This window comes from Protomyctophum bolini (genome assembly GCF_963924005.1).
Source record: "Protomyctophum bolini genome assembly, chromosome: 3".
In the NCBI taxonomy this organism is placed as follows: domain Eukaryota; kingdom Metazoa; phylum Chordata; class Actinopteri; order Myctophiformes; family Myctophidae; genus Protomyctophum; species Protomyctophum bolini.
In genome coordinates, this window is record NC_137864.1 from 32438292 (window position 1) to 32454102 (window position 15811).

General features: G+C 42.5%; 1 protein-coding gene and 1 long non-coding RNA gene across 2 annotated transcripts in view; both read right to left on the bottom strand.

The window, feature by feature from the left end:
• Nucleotides 1–363: 363 nt before the first annotated feature.
• On the bottom strand, nt 364–1951 carry LOC308311760. Its single transcript, XR_013963702.1, has 4 exons — nt 1832–1951; nt 1271–1603; nt 1035–1160; nt 364–450 (listed from the first exon to the last, which is right to left on the bottom strand). It is a non-coding gene; the product is annotated as an uncharacterized lncRNA (long non-coding RNA).
• Nucleotides 1952–11842: 9891 nt separating this feature from the next.
• LOC308312524 (zeta-sarcoglycan-like) overlaps nt 11843–15811 on the bottom strand; it is a 205291-nt gene continuing 201322 nt past the window's right edge. Inside the window, exon 8 of the mRNA XM_080759133.1 lies at nt 11843–12436. Coding sequence (XP_080615259.1) covers nt 12230–12436 — 207 coding nt within the window. The 3' untranslated portion in view covers nt 11843–12229. The remainder of the gene's footprint in view (nt 12437–15811) is intronic.

Sequence of the window (15811 nt, forward strand, 5' to 3'; positions counted from 1 at the left end):
CTAAAATGAGGACTTTGGAAAACTAAAGGCTTGAGAAAGAAAGATCTACAAGCTTAAATTAATTGAAATGTATGAAAATGTGTTTTGTGCCAAACCCAAGCAGATTTGACATGTTGTGAATCATGTTAACCCCTATCAATTGGTCCTGTCTGGTGGGAGGGGCCATGGGGGATATATAACTGCAGAGAATTGGTATTCCAGTCATATTTCGGTCTCCGCTGTATGTATTTGTCACTTATTCTGCACTTGGGGAAATCAACCTGTTAACTCTGCCCAACTGTGTTGCCTCGCCATCTTTGATTGGGTCACTACTACCCTCACCTGAGACAGGGGTGTGACAGTGTGTGTGTTCGTTTGACTCACCTTGTGATTTTCTGGTTCTCTTTATGTAGAACATCAGCAGAGCCACCACTGTCACTGCTAACACAACAGCTAATCCTGCAAGCCAACCTAGAAGTGAACATAATTGAGTTTACATGACACCACAGATCGATTATCAGTTCTTTGGCTACTGAGAAGAGTCTACATGTATAGGCCAAAACATTAACACTAAACACAATTGTAGCATTGTGTGTACAATTATATTATTGTAAATTTCATAATGTTGCTGAGTGTGGTGAAGTTGGGTGGGTCTTTCAGTAGATGCATGATGCTCAGTGACAGTGACGTCATACTGTAGAAGGTATAGGTTTGTTTCCCTGCTCACATTTTTGAGCGGTGCCCACTGCCCACCCTCCCTATGTCTGTCTGTTTAGAGTACGACCTATTGAGCCTGCTGTTGGAGTACGACCTATTGAAGACCTATAGCTAAACACGCACACGCTCATGCACGCACGCACGCATGCACGCACGCACGCACGCACGCACGCACACACACACACACACACACACACACACACACACACACACACACACACACACACACACACACACACACACACACACTACACACACAATACCTTCTTATACATTGAATACATATTGCAAATTGTATACATCATTAATATTTTGTTTGATTAAACAGACTCGCATACCAGTGCCTGAAGATGAGTAATTGGATTCATGAAGCATGGTTGTTGTGGATACGTTGGAGAGCCCTGTAGAAATATCAGGATGTTCAAGTGTAGTGGCAGTGGTCATCTTAACTGTTGTAACGAGAGCTGAAAGCATGTTGAATGAATCAAGAAAATGTGATGAAGTCATTATGTTTCTATTCCTTACATTTCTATTTGTATTTCGACACAATAATGAATCATTTCAATTGACTTACCATCTTTAACATCAAGATGCACTTTTATAAATTCATCTGTAACTAGTGTTCTCTCCAGTCCACACACAAATGTTTTATCTGACTTCTTGAGTTTAGTGATGGATACCTCTAACTTTTTTCCTGAGTTTCTTATACGTATTCTATTGTTTTCTGCAGTCTTTCCAGATTCTGCCATGACAATGATGTCTGTTGCTTTGTGGCATGGATTTGCACAGAGGTATAATGTATAACCCCCGGTGAACCAGGTCCATTTATCCCAGGAACAGGCGAAAGACACATCACTCCCAACATAACCAGTTATGCGGAGATCTGTTGTCTCCACAATACTCCACACTATAGTACAAGAGGTAAGCAAGAATACAGCTCATCAGTATCAGTATGGCACACAACGTATTGACAACATGATGTGATGTGAGGTGTGTATTTTTGCAGAAGGTTTCTAGATGTTCTATTCTACACAACAGTTGACAGACAAAGACAGAGACATTGAGAGCATCATACATTACAGACACTCATAGACAGAGACAACCACACATATGAAAACAAGCTGAGGTTACTCACCACCAGAAAGCAAACCGTAAATGCACACATATATTCTCATGATGACAACAAGCTGCCAACGACTTGATGTCAAATTCTGTCTCCCGAGGATATGTGGCTTCCTCATACATTGGCGTTGGCTTCACTTCTACATTGGGAGTGACACTGCATACAGTCAATCAAACCCAACCCCATCGCCAACCGTGGGATTGTACATGAAGAGACAGCCCACAACAAACTTTAATAATAGACAACTGTACCAGATAATTTTAAAATGATGATTAAAATGATGAAAACAGGCATCCATGTATAGTTGGATTTTAGTTCCTCAAATTCTCCATTTAAAATCAAATCAATAAATGTTAACAAGTTCAGAATTGCATTTTTGTATGTTGTACTACAGTACTATTATAAATGCCTCTATATCTTAACGAAACAAATCCCGGCCAGTGCAACACTTTACTTTAAGTTACAACCAAATGAACCAATCTCCAAATGAACTTCATGATTCTGTATGTCCCCATAAGTATGATTTATTCTTAGAGATTAATCTATTTCTGACTGTCATGAAATGCCAGAATTTCGTCACAGTTTTTGTTCTCGTGTCTTACAGCATCATTGAGTCAGTTCTGTTCATTTTTGGCTTCTCAGGGAACAAAAGGCTTCTTTGACTCTCTCACTCTCTAAAACAGGAAACATGGACATCAACCTGACCACAACATCCACCTGAAGAAACAATTCTCATACTAGTAGTAGTATGAGTATCTCATACTCATTATTTTAATAAAATCATTGGCTTCAAACTTAACTTCCCTCCTTCTCTGGAGTCCTGCCTCAAAGCAGACTGGAGGTAGAAAACTGTCGTTCCCTGATGCCATCGCTAGGGACACAGGCATCAGTAAGCAGGAACTGGGGATGGCAATGAAGGACTGGGAAGTCTGGCGTAATATTGTGAAATCCACGATCACGACCGCGGTCGAAAAATGATGATGATGATATCAATCAATTGATTTATCAATTGGTTTATTGTATAGGCTATTATAGGCTCGGGGGTCGGAAATTCAAGGGGCCCCACCAAATCTCTGCATGTGTCCTCATCATACAGTTATAATATATCTAGGGAGTGGATGAGGAGCGACAACCAGTTGCGTTTTGAAGGACCAGGGTAGTAACCCTCGGCTCCTATGATAGTATCCCTCACGCTGTTCTTGTGGTACCTCTATGTCACATCCTACGTCATAGATTCATTCATAAATGTGGGGGCTTGGTCTATCAATAAAGGTCTAGGTGTCTTTACTGTCTACCCTAATAAAAATCATCAGCCTTAACATTGTTTTTTACAGTAAATGAGAACCTAAACTATTTTCAAACTATCTTCATATAAATGGTCACTAATGCTTATCATATTATGGTAAAAAAAATGTATGTACTGTGTGTCTCAGAGCGGGGGCTATATGGTTATATACAGTAGGATACAAGTGTCCTCGTCGGTAAGCAGGTCATTTCAAACAATGCATGCACACAAACATGCACACACACACACACACACACACACACACACACACACACACACACACACACACACACACACACACACACACACACACACACACACACACACACACACACACACACACACACACACACACACACACACACACACACAAGCATACAGTGTGAGAAATGTCAGTTTAAAAAAAGAAGCACCAAGAAACGGGGAAATGAGTAAGCAGCACGGTTTCCTGTCATTTGAGGGAGGTTGTCATAGATACAGTTGTAACAACCACGTGAGGAAGGTTGTCATACTAACACTGTGTGAAAACACAAGTGCGTGTATGTGTTACTCACTGGGGCAGGGGGCTCATCTCCAACAAAATTGGACATAAATATGTTGGCCAGTTTATGTGTTTCATGAGTCAGGAGTCGACTGTCACAGTATCTAGAGAGATTTGTTAATCCCCAGGTCAATGATTTCCGATCTGTTCAATTGTGTGCTCATCTGTTAAGAGCTTTGAACGGTGACTAATCTGCAACTGTGCGAATGTATCATCCTAGAAAGTGTCCAGAGTTATTAAAATACATTTGTATCTTCTTTCATTTAAAAATAAGTTATGTTTATATTATTATTATATTATCTTTCACTGGAATAATTTTCCAAATATCCAGCCCACATAAATATGTTGTGTGATCACTTCTCCAACTACCATTTTTAGTATTCTTCTCCAAATACCAGTTCACTAGGAAAGACCAAGCATCAGACATAAGAACCTTTTAGATGGTTTATTGAATAGACGTGGAGTTTATGGACACGTGACCATCCAGGGGCATCACTACACACGAACGTGTAGCATGCGGCTTGGATTGTCAGGTCGGGGGGGGGGGGGATGCCATTAGAGGTGCCGGCACGAACATCTAAGGTCATCGCCGGACGCAAGCGTGCAGCATGCGGCTTAAGCCTTAGACTATGTACAGCCCCCAACTATGTACAGCATAGGACGTTAGAGAGACTGAGTATGTCTATGACAACCTCCCTTACATGACAGGAAACTGCAGGTTTAGTGCTGCCTATACGCTTCCTGTTTTTGTTGCCGTCGGGTGGAAACCTTGTATGTCCAAAACCATCCTATTTTCATAACCTTTTTTTGTTTTTGCGGCTTTCGCCTTTATTTTATATTTTTTATAGAGGGATAGACAGGAGATGGGGAGAGAGATGGGGGGGGGGTGGGTGACACGCAGTAAGGACCGTCGGGATCGGGAGTCGAACCCACGGTACACTGCCAGACTGGACTACCAGCCAGGGTGCGTGGACCGCTGAGCCACGGCCTAGGCCTATTCTCACTACTTTTGTATGACACAATTATGATGAAGTAGTGCATCAATGTACGAAAGAAAACTTAAAAAGCTTAAATATATGGAGATACTAGGTTAACTGTGATGAATATGGATCAGATAAGGTACACGGGCTGACACAGTTAGAACATGCAAACTGTGGTAACTTCATAGAAAGAGTAATCTGCGTAGAGTTATTTACAATCAGTCCTGTACATACAATGTCTCTGTTAGGAGCTGTCAAGACCCCAGGGGTCACGGGACAGTTCTAATCTTGATGAAATCTGCAATCCAACAGCTGTGTGTTCAGGGAGCTTCCTGCTCTGTTCTCTAGCCTACAATGTATTTGTGATTGAATCAGTTAGACCTGTTAATAATATATTACATTCTACCTTTGTGACATTATGTGTTAAATAAGGTTCTGCATACTTTATAATATAGTATTGATATTTAGTTAGTCCTATTGATATAAACCGTATAGTCACTGTGCCACATGAGCTACATGCCAGATGTCCCGCCTACCTCTTACAGGAAGATCCGGTGAAAGCAACAATCTGATTGGCTCCCATAGAGAGGAGGCAGCCTGTTTGAATCCGGAGGGGGGACTTTGTGAAGTGAATATATGGCAATGTTTGGGACCACTGTTTTGTGTTCACATAGATTGGCTACTATGATGTGACTCCGAACTGAGGGCACGGGGCCTTCAGCCCGTGCCTCTGCCTTGTTGTACTGAGTGAATCCTGACAATAAAGCTGGATTCGTAAGACTGCAACCTGCCTGCCTACCTCCGTTTCTTCTCACTCATTCAACCATCGCTGCTACAAGACAAGGGTCATTTGACACAAAATATACATCAACTGCCCGACAACCACGTTATGATAAACGTTTCTCACACGAGGGGGCAGATTTACTGTTTGGAGAGAGTTGGGGGGTCGGGTGCAAGTTGCTTTTCTTCTCTCCGTTTGGTCCACACAACCGCAGCCGAAAATAACATCACAGCTCTGTCACGATGACAATGGAAACAGCAGCTTTGTGGTGCTGAGCAGTGGAGATTCTCATTTCTCATGCCATTCAAGCAGTGTTGCCAAGTCTGCCTATAATAAGTGACTTTGGGCTTTTGTCCCCTGTAAAGTAGCTTGTATTGTAAAATAACGCTTTGCATTCTTATATTCTGCAAACAACAGTGGTTCCCAAACATTTTCATGGCAATTTTCACCCCTAGATGTATTTTAGCCATGGACCCCCATCTGAACATGTTCTGCCACATCATGCTGTATGTATTCACTCTTTTCAATGTATTTTCTAATATAGTAGATCTTGAAGCTCACAATGCGTTGCATCATAACATGCTGTGGCCATGTAGGCCGGCTCTCTTCAAATATCTGAGGCTACAGTGTTAAGGCTGATACACAGATTTCAATGTTTTAATTTAGCTGGGGACCCCTTGGAAGTTGGAACCCACCTGAAGAGAAGGTCCCTTAGGGATCCCCGGAACCCACTTTGAGAACCACTGCTAAAATTATAAATACAAATTAAAATAAATCACTGAAGTGAAAGAATGATACAATCCATACACTGTAGCATATCTGAGGGCTTCCACCTTCAAACGTCTCACTCCACAGCCAATAACACAATCTCTATTCTATTCCATCTCAGGTCAGGTCAGCTTAATCTTCTGCAATCCATTGATTGCATGGAGTTGAAAAACTAATTTAGCACATTATCGATCCAAAAGAAAGCATTTGGCATGCAGGAAATAAATAAATAAATAATAATATTTTTAAATCATCAAACAATGCTTATGACATAACACAAATGGGTCCAGATTGGAGTGAAATATCAGGCAGTGAATCATTGCAGCTCACTGGTGCCTACAGTATTAAGGGATTACTACAAAGGATTTGTTAGTCCCTGAGGATAGCATACATAGAGAGGAAGGCCCCATATTGAGAAGTGGGTTTGATCTCAAGGTCGTCGGCTCCAAATCCCCACAAAGGGCCGGGATCAGATGAAAGTTGGTGGGAAAAAAGGGAACGAGAAACCTTCCCCTCCTTCAATAACTTCTCGAGGTGATCTGGAACAAGATTCTTAACCATGCACCCACGCCCCACATAGAGCATTTCCTCATATGACAATCATAAAAAAAGAAGAAGCCATTCTACAAAGTCACAACTTGTTTGATGTTACTGTATTTTCAGTATTGTTGAAAATCTTTGCTTATAATTACGAAATAAAGATGCCGGGTTGAAACAGTAGGAGACTGCTGGTCGTCTCAAAGTGGGAAAAAAGGTTGAATGAAAATCAGGTGATATGTTGCACCCAGAACTATGTAATGTTGAGGAATGTGTGTACATTAAGCACTTAAACACACATAGAGTACTAGGGTTGGGATTCGGAACCGGGTCCATTTCAGACCCGGTTCCGACATAGCGGATCCGGAGCCGGTTCAATCGTTTTTGAGTGGTGCAACTTCTCCTACAACCAGCAATGTCCGTGTGTATGCCTGTGTATCTGAGCCTGTGTTCATGAGCACGAGTATATGACTTATTAGTACCAGTAGGGGGCGCCAGAAACAGAGAGGTGCTGCTCTGTTTCCTGCTAATGACAGAGAGAGAGAGAGAGAGAGAGAGGTGTGTGTGTGTGTGTGTGTGTGGGGGGGGGGAATTGCACCACTCAGTTCTTAAGGGTGTGATTTTTTATTAACGGTTCCCCAAACGGTTCTCATCAGTCGTCATTTAGCTCCGCTGTGTCTGTGCACGCATGCAAACAGAGCCAAGTTACCTACATTAACATGAGTGAGTAGATTAATCTTGTGACTCGTGTAGGCGTATTGATTTTGAGATGTTTCCTCAATGTGGACGTGCAACTGGTGCAAGTTGCAACAACCTTTGCAGGAAACTATGGCATCGCATTTATTGCACTTTGCGATGAGTGAGTTCTGTGCATTCAGCGAGCGCTCACCGCTGCGGAGCGAGTGTGGTTAACAGAGAGGGAAATGACTCTGAGCACGCAAAGTGCAATAAATGCGATCGCATTTATTGCACTTAGTAAGTGAGTGGGGCGGATACCACTGTTCTGTGCATTCAGCGAGAACGCCAATGACTCGACGTCTTTCTGTCTGAATCACGTTAGAGCCATGAATTAAATAAAAATCAATTTGTCTGCACTTATTTTTACAACTTATAAGCAACTCAACTGCTTTTGATTTGGCTCTAAATTAATCGCGCAACTGTTGAGAGCCCAGCCTTTAGGTGCATATACCTCCATAGATTGATTACTTTATAAACAGTTTGCAGAAAAAAAGCACAGGAACGTAGCCTACAGTTCAATACAAGGTCTGCTAAGAGCCCAAGAAAACACTATGGCTTGTTTCCATTAGGGTAACTGGGGTCCTTCATATTAAATTAATCCGAACATTAAAGACACAACATTTTTCACCACAACAATATCATTATTGCAATGTGTACTGTATATTTAATATACAGTACACATTGCAACAATGATATTGTTGTGGTGGCTAGCTGGTGGTGGTGAAGTTTAAATAATAGTGCCACAATAAACAGCAATATAGTGACATCACATTATCAGCCCCTCCGCTAACCCCTCCTCCTTTATCATACAACTACAGCTGTGGGTGCGGCTTCAGTTCAGGTGGATCACGGCACCCATCACCACCCACCAGGCAAACTAGGCATACTTAATGAACTGGTGGGCGTGCCCACATAAAAACAACATTTTAACAAATACTGTACACTTTTTGGAGAAAAAAATACCTCCTTACATAACAATAATACCTGATGATCATGTATTAGGGTGGAAAAAAATCACGGCACTCCATCTTTAAATACTTGGTTAGGTTAGTTATAATATAAGCATAATATATGTCAGAAAAAAGGGGAAAAAATAATATTAGGAACCGTTAGGACCGGAACCGTTAAGAGGGATCTGGTAAGGATCCGGAACCGTTAAAATCCTAACAAATCCCAACCCTATACAGTACAGTAGGTTACTTTGTTGTATGACATAATGCAAATAACCATCTATAAGGTCACAGGAGATCTGCTATTTTCACAATTTTTAAATTATATAAAAGGTTAGGCTATATATCGTATTCTTCATTCATGTATTACGTTTTTTGCAAATGTTACCGATGACATGCCCAAAATAGGGAGGCCAGAGTGAAAGTGGTTCATTTCAATCACGTTCAAGTCTGTCCTTAGCGATTGAGGCTGTTAACATTCAGCTTATCTCTGTAATCCTATCATTAACAATACATCATTTGCATTCCCCCTGAGTACCATTATTTTCAACATCAAGAGTCTTCATTATTCTCAGATTTAGGAACATAAAAGGATTGATGAAAAAAAGGTTAATTCCACATCTACTGAAGACTCCAGAGACAATGCCTTATAAACATTATTGTTTTATTTAATTTTTTTAAATTTTCATTTTATTTTATTGATATCGTTATATACATGGCATAATTTGTGCTTTATTTTTTATTATCAAGAATAAAACCGTTAACGGGACATTGGGAAATTAAAGATTAAACTTGGAGTGAATTGTCTTTTCAGGTGGATGTACAGCAAACCGGGAGAGGAAAGTTGTTACAGACGGAGAAGTAATCAGAGAGTTCTGTCCATGGAGATGAGCGGCCGGTCCACTGAGGGCGGCTCTATAGCGTTCAGACCGTGATGCGTGATTTAGACCCAGTTGCATGCCAGCGTCGGAAATAGCAGATCTACAAGCTCGTAGATCTGCTATTTCCGGCACGCGACATGATGCGCAACAAAGTGTAAATCAGGCATGATGTGCTTTTACCAACAGCAGCAAAGGCACCTGTGTATACTGTAACTTGTAAAAAAAAACTAAAAAACTAAAAGTTGTATTTAATAATGTACGACTGTCAATGGACTCCAGACATTATGTGTCCATCCATGTCCTTTCTCTTCCGTCCTGCTTGCTGTACAATGTCCTATGATGTCCCATCCACGGTGGCGTCTGAGACGGACAGAAACACAAAACAACCCAAACAATATTGACTTTTCGTTTAAAAATAAATAAATAATAATATTAGATTTGATTATTTTTGATAGATCAGTTTTTTTGCTCTGTTTGTAGAGTTTTTATGTGATTTCTTTATTTGGAATAAGAGGGCTTTTGATTTTCACACACCTTGCTTTTTCGGGGTATTCCTGATGTTTCGTCTTTGCTTGGAATGGCAAGAGAGGAGAAGACAGGAGGACATGAGGGACAGAGTAGGTGAGGTTGAGAAAGTAAAGGATGGCATGGGAACTCTGAAGCAGAGGATGGAATGACCAGGGCTATTATAGTTACTAAAACTAAAAAAGAGAAGTCATGTTTTGTAATCTCAAACTAAAACTTAAAGCTAATATAATGAATAAATGAAAGACTACTATAAAAAAACTTAAAAACATTGCGAAACTATGCACTCATCCATCCATCTTCTACCTCTTTAGCTGGAGTTGGTCCACAGAGCTACCAGAGCAGAGAATCCCCCAGACTTCCCTCTCCTGGTCCACATTAGAGTATAGATCCTGAGGCGTTCCCAGGCCAGCGCGGAGATACTAATTGGGGTGGCTGTGGCTCAGGAGGTAGAGCAGGCCGTCTAATGATCTGAGGGTCGGCTCCTCCTGTCCACATGTCGAAGTGTCCTTTCCTTGGGTACGGACAATGAACCCCGCATTGCCTCCAATGATTTGGTAGGTGCTAGCTTGCCGTGAGGACACTATGGGGTCGACTGTTCGCCACGTCACCGCCCAATGTATGAATGAATGGCTCTTTGAGTGCTTAGAAAAGTGCTATAAAATGTAATCCAATAATTAAACTCTAAAACAAAAGAGCCAAAAAAAATGCACTCTAAAACAAATTAATATTTCATAACTATAATAACTCTGGAGAGGAGAAAACAACGGACAGCAAGAAGGTCATGGGGAGAAGGCTGAAGGGTGTAGGTTGATATAAGGAGAGATATAAAGAGAAGGACAGGTTGATGAAAGATGCAGATAATTGGCAGAAAAGGAGAGACCTTGCAGGGTGGGTTGATGGCGATGTGTAGGGAGAGGGAGAGAGGGGGAGAGGGAGAGGGAGAGAGAGAGAGAGGGAGAGGTAGAGGGAGAGAGAGGGAGAGGGAGAGAGAGGGAGAGGGAGAGGGAGAGAGGGAGAGAGAGAGGACTCTGAGTAAGAGAAAAGAGAGTAAGAGGGGAAAGGTCACCAAAAATGTCAAGAACAGAAAAGAAAATAATGAAAGTGACAAAGATAGAATGGAAAGCTGTAAAATAATATTGCAGGAAAGGATAGTCTGAGGAGCGTAAAAACGAGAGAGATGGAGTGACAGATTGCGACGAGAAATTCTGGAACAGATGTGATGGAGAGCGGACCTGGCAGAGGTTTTTATTCATTTATCTTTACTATTACGACAGAATGGAAACAAAGGTGATGGGGCAAGCGGGTGTGTAGCGTTACGCCAAAGCTCCACAGCAGCCAGTGGAGCCCCACCCTTAGTCTGAGACGTACCAATAATCCGACACTTCTAACCCTACGCCAAGCCCTAACCCTAACTGCAGGTGAGTCTTAACCGGCCACATATGTGAGACTAACGGGACGTCGGACTAACGCGTGCCCCCCGACTGAAACGTAAGAATATCTGAGCAAATGGGAGCGAAATGACAGTATGACAAGACAAAAGGACACAAGACTAAAGCAAGGCCAACTGTGAGAAGCAGAGCAGAACGCTACATAATAGAGCTACAAGATCAAACTAAAAATGGAAGAAAAAATTCAGGGGGGAAAGCAAAAAAAGTATAACGGCAGATACTTTTGTTCCATTTGTAGCGGACGGCACATGTTTAAGGAAGCAGGGTCACATTCAGGTGCAGAGTGACGTTGAGGGGTCAACGTTCAGTAGCCAAAGAGTCGAAGGTCGGGACCTAGGGACTAGAAGAAGAGGGGGAAGGCCTTTCTGGTATTGATCGGTCTGTTAGCCAGCCGTAGCTTCCCGCTAGGCTAATCCACATCCGTGTCTGTTACACTAGCTCACCGCAAGGCTAGCCTTTAGCCCACCTTAGGTAAGTCTAAAGCAGTCAGAGTATGTGTTTTAGTTTTTTAATTTTAGTTTTGTGGATTTCAAACACACGTTGAACAAACAATGACTTCCTTCCGTTAACAGGGAGTCTTGGCGACTGTCAAGCAACCCCAAATATAATACAGGTTACTTTGGCCAAACTGTCATGGCAGCGACAAATGCGACGGCAGAGTCCCACAGCCTTGTGGTGCGGCCTTTGGAGCTGGCTGCGGCGTCGCGCCAAGCCAGCCCGCAGCTCATGTCCATCCACGTCTACTGGCTAGTCTTAGCATCAACGCCAGCGGGTTAACCACGGATTCTATGCATTGGTGGTCCCATTAGCTAGCGACGGAGCTGGCGACGGTCCATGTTGATTTGACCTGGTGGTCAGCGTTGGCTTTCCCGTCAAAGCTATTGGTCCATGGTGATTCCATCCAGTCAGCTAGTGTTAACTTCAAACTCTGATCCGGTCCGTCTGTCCTGTGCGTTCCCCTCCCGCCCCATTCTCAGCTCCAGAGGCAGAAGTTACTGGTGGTTTGGCAGGTGGAGCCCTTCTCCGCCGGGGACAGGTAGAGCTTGCCGTTGGCACAGGCGCACAACTCGTACACAGTCTGTTTGGTGTAGGTGGTGCCCGCTGGCGCCCCCTCCAGGGGGTCCACTGCACTGCCATGGGGAATGTTGCCCAGCCTGATGGTATGGGCATCTAAAAAGATCTGTGAAGAGAAAGAGAGATGTTTAGCGGTGTAAACAAAAGGCTTTGAATAGGAGATTAGCGCAGACACACAAGAGAGACACCAGAATGAATGAAAAGAAAGGGGAAAAAGGAGCAAAGAGGGAGGGAAGGATTTAGGCTCAGAGAGAGAGAGAGAGAGAGAGAGAGAGAGAAAGAGGAGCTCACCAACTGGTTCCAGTCCAAAACTACCAGTGGAATATAATTCTAAAATGGATTACAAACCTTATAGACTCAGTGAACACAGTCTTACGATTGATAAATTCCACCATAGGCAGACCTGGCTCCCAAGAGAAGACAGACTATGCACCCACTGCACACAAAACGAGGTAGAGACTGAGCTACACTTCCTTAACCGTCTGTCCACTGTACCAAGACATCAGAGACATATGCTTCCCACGGATTACAATCCCCCAAGAGAGTTTGAAAAACACCAAATGTTTATAACATGTTTAAAACATTGAAATACTGCTGACAACTTTCAAAAGTATAAAACGTCTCCTATATGGATGTATAACTATCTCTGAGAGAAAATGCACAATATTTTATAGTCTCACAAGATAGTATTACTCAAAGTGTTTGTTTACATGTTTATTGTATTGTTTTATCTTGATTGTTTTGTTCCACTTTTGCTTTGGCAATGTAAACGTATGTTTTCTCATGCCAATAAAGCTCCTTTGAATTGAATTGAGTGGTCCACAGCCGCAGGTGGATTCAAAGCAGATGGATTGATCTGTAAGAAAAAGAGAGTTATATCTAGAAAATAAATATAAAAAAAAAAGCTAAATTGAGTAAGAATGAGTAAGGGAGAGAGATAGAGAGAGAGAGAGGGGAGGGAGGGATTTGGAGAGGGAGACAAGGCGGGCAGCGCCTTGGGCGGATGATTCCGTCTCGTCTCGGCCAGGGTCTTGACAACTGGAAAGATCTAGGAAGATGGAGATAGAGGGGGATTTCTATTTTAGACCAGGATCCACGATTACTTTGATGAAGAGAGAGAGAAATTTGTAGACATTTGAGATGGAGTGTGTGTGTGCGTGCGTGCGTGCCCTGTGTGTGTGTCTGTGTGTGGGCACTGGGCAGAGGGGTGGAGTCTTAATTTAGAGTCTTAATTTAACCTGAAGGTGCACATTTGCTTCCATTTATACATTCATTTGTAATCTTTTGAACTTTTCCACTTAACAAAATAACAGCAATATTCTGGGAGAATTGTTCAAATGGTGAATTGGTGATACAAGAGGTATGTGGTACAAATCATCTTTGGAGATCACTGCATGTTAGTTACAGTAGTTATGCCGTGAGTTTGCATCACAACAATGTCACAGAGATTTCCACTGCAGCTGGAATCTGACTGGACTTAGTATGGACGGTGTCTATTGATCAAGCCGGTCTGCAGGGTGGATCAGCAGATGGCTGCTGGACAGTTCCCATCATGCCCTGGAGGTGCCTGTCGGTCAGAGGTCCATATCCATGTTGGCTTGTGGTGGACATTTTTGTCAACATATTGTTTTTTGCCACGGACATACAAAATGAGTGGACAATAATATCACCAGAAACACAAATATATAGCCCTGAATAACAGGTCTGTAACTCTGAGAGTGTTCAAATGGACCCGCTGGGTCAAATTAGTTCCATTTGAACACTCAGAGTTACAGGGGTCTTTGCCACACACACGTGTCCGTGTATGGACATATTGGTGACCCCTGCTGGCAGATTGAAAGATCCTTTACTGGATCAAAACCCATTTTCCACACCTGCTCTTACCTGATGGAGATGTAACTCCCCCTGTTGAGTGGCGAGTAGGATTACAGCTTAGGCAATTTGCAAAAATGGGTTCCAAAATTGTGGGATAGAAATGTATATAAGAAATTAGTTAGCAACATGAGATAGAGATATGTGATAGACATGAGAGAGTACTGAGAGAGTGAGTGTGAGAAAACGGGACAAAAGAGAGAGTGTGAGCGATTTGTAGACAAGTGAGAGTGAAAAAGTCAGTGTTTCATGTTGCCTTTCTTCTCTCCTGTCTAAATAAAACAGACAACTGGGAACTAATTAGGCCTCTCTGCTGTATATTGACCACTTTCTAACGTGATTTATTTATTTATTTACGCTTGTATTCATTCAATCATTCTTTACGATGGTGAAAAGCTGCACGCGCGCACACACACACACACACACACACACACACACACACACACACACACACACACACACAGTTGGGCAGAAACCTTGTATCTGCATATTTCAACTATTTTGTTATTTTCTCTGCAAATTACTGCCTTACTTTGTCATACATAATGTGTTGTGCCAAAGCAGATCTTAAAGCTCACGCTCATTGGTACACAAGTGTATTAATTATTTGGACACACATGCAGGTTTCCACCTATATAGATACAGAGACAGACAGCGATAGAGAGAGGGGAAAAGAGGGAGGTGGAGTAGCTAAAGACAGGATGAGAGAGAGGTGTATGGAGTCAGGCCTCAGACAGTGAAGAGGCAATTAGTGGAACTAATGACATCACAGTTGGCTGACAGGGCAGAACTCCCTATGTGCGTGTACTTTATGCACACACACACACACACACACACACACACACACACACACACACACACACACACACACACACACACACACACACACACACACACACACACACACACACACAACGTTGTGACAGCTGCTGAAAGTTGGGGTACTAAGAACAACCTGTATGCAGGCAAGATTGACAACATGCCATATAGCCGTCATCACATTTGGAAAAGTGTCTATGGACGTTTTTAGCCCAATTAAGGAGTGTTTTTCATGCAAAACAAATGCTTGCAAGGGATTCAGAATCATCAATTTTGTCTATAGGTTGTTGGTACCTCGACTTTCAGCAGCTGTCACAAAGTTTCCCAAGTTGGGTTGGAACAAATTGAGAGGAGATAGTAGACCTTTATGAACATCCAGTGCAGCCATAGTTCATTAGGACATGGAAGGCAGGAGGTTACGTCTAATTATCTCTCCCCTCTCTGGGATTATAATGTGATTTATTTGTACGATCATGTGATATATGTATCTATGTGGTATATGGCATGCATTGAAAGTTATGTTGTTCATGTTATGTCTTCATCTTGCTTGTTGATATCAGAGCTGTGTCGCGGTGCACAGGTAATCTGAGATATCACAAGCGCAAAGCCACACCACCAAACTAAATACACACACACACACACACACACACACACACACACACACACACACACACACACACACACACACACACACACACACACACACACACACACACACACACACACACACAGTGCAAAACATACTCTCTCCCCATGCCTTCGGCCTGGTGGAGACAATTATTATTGACCG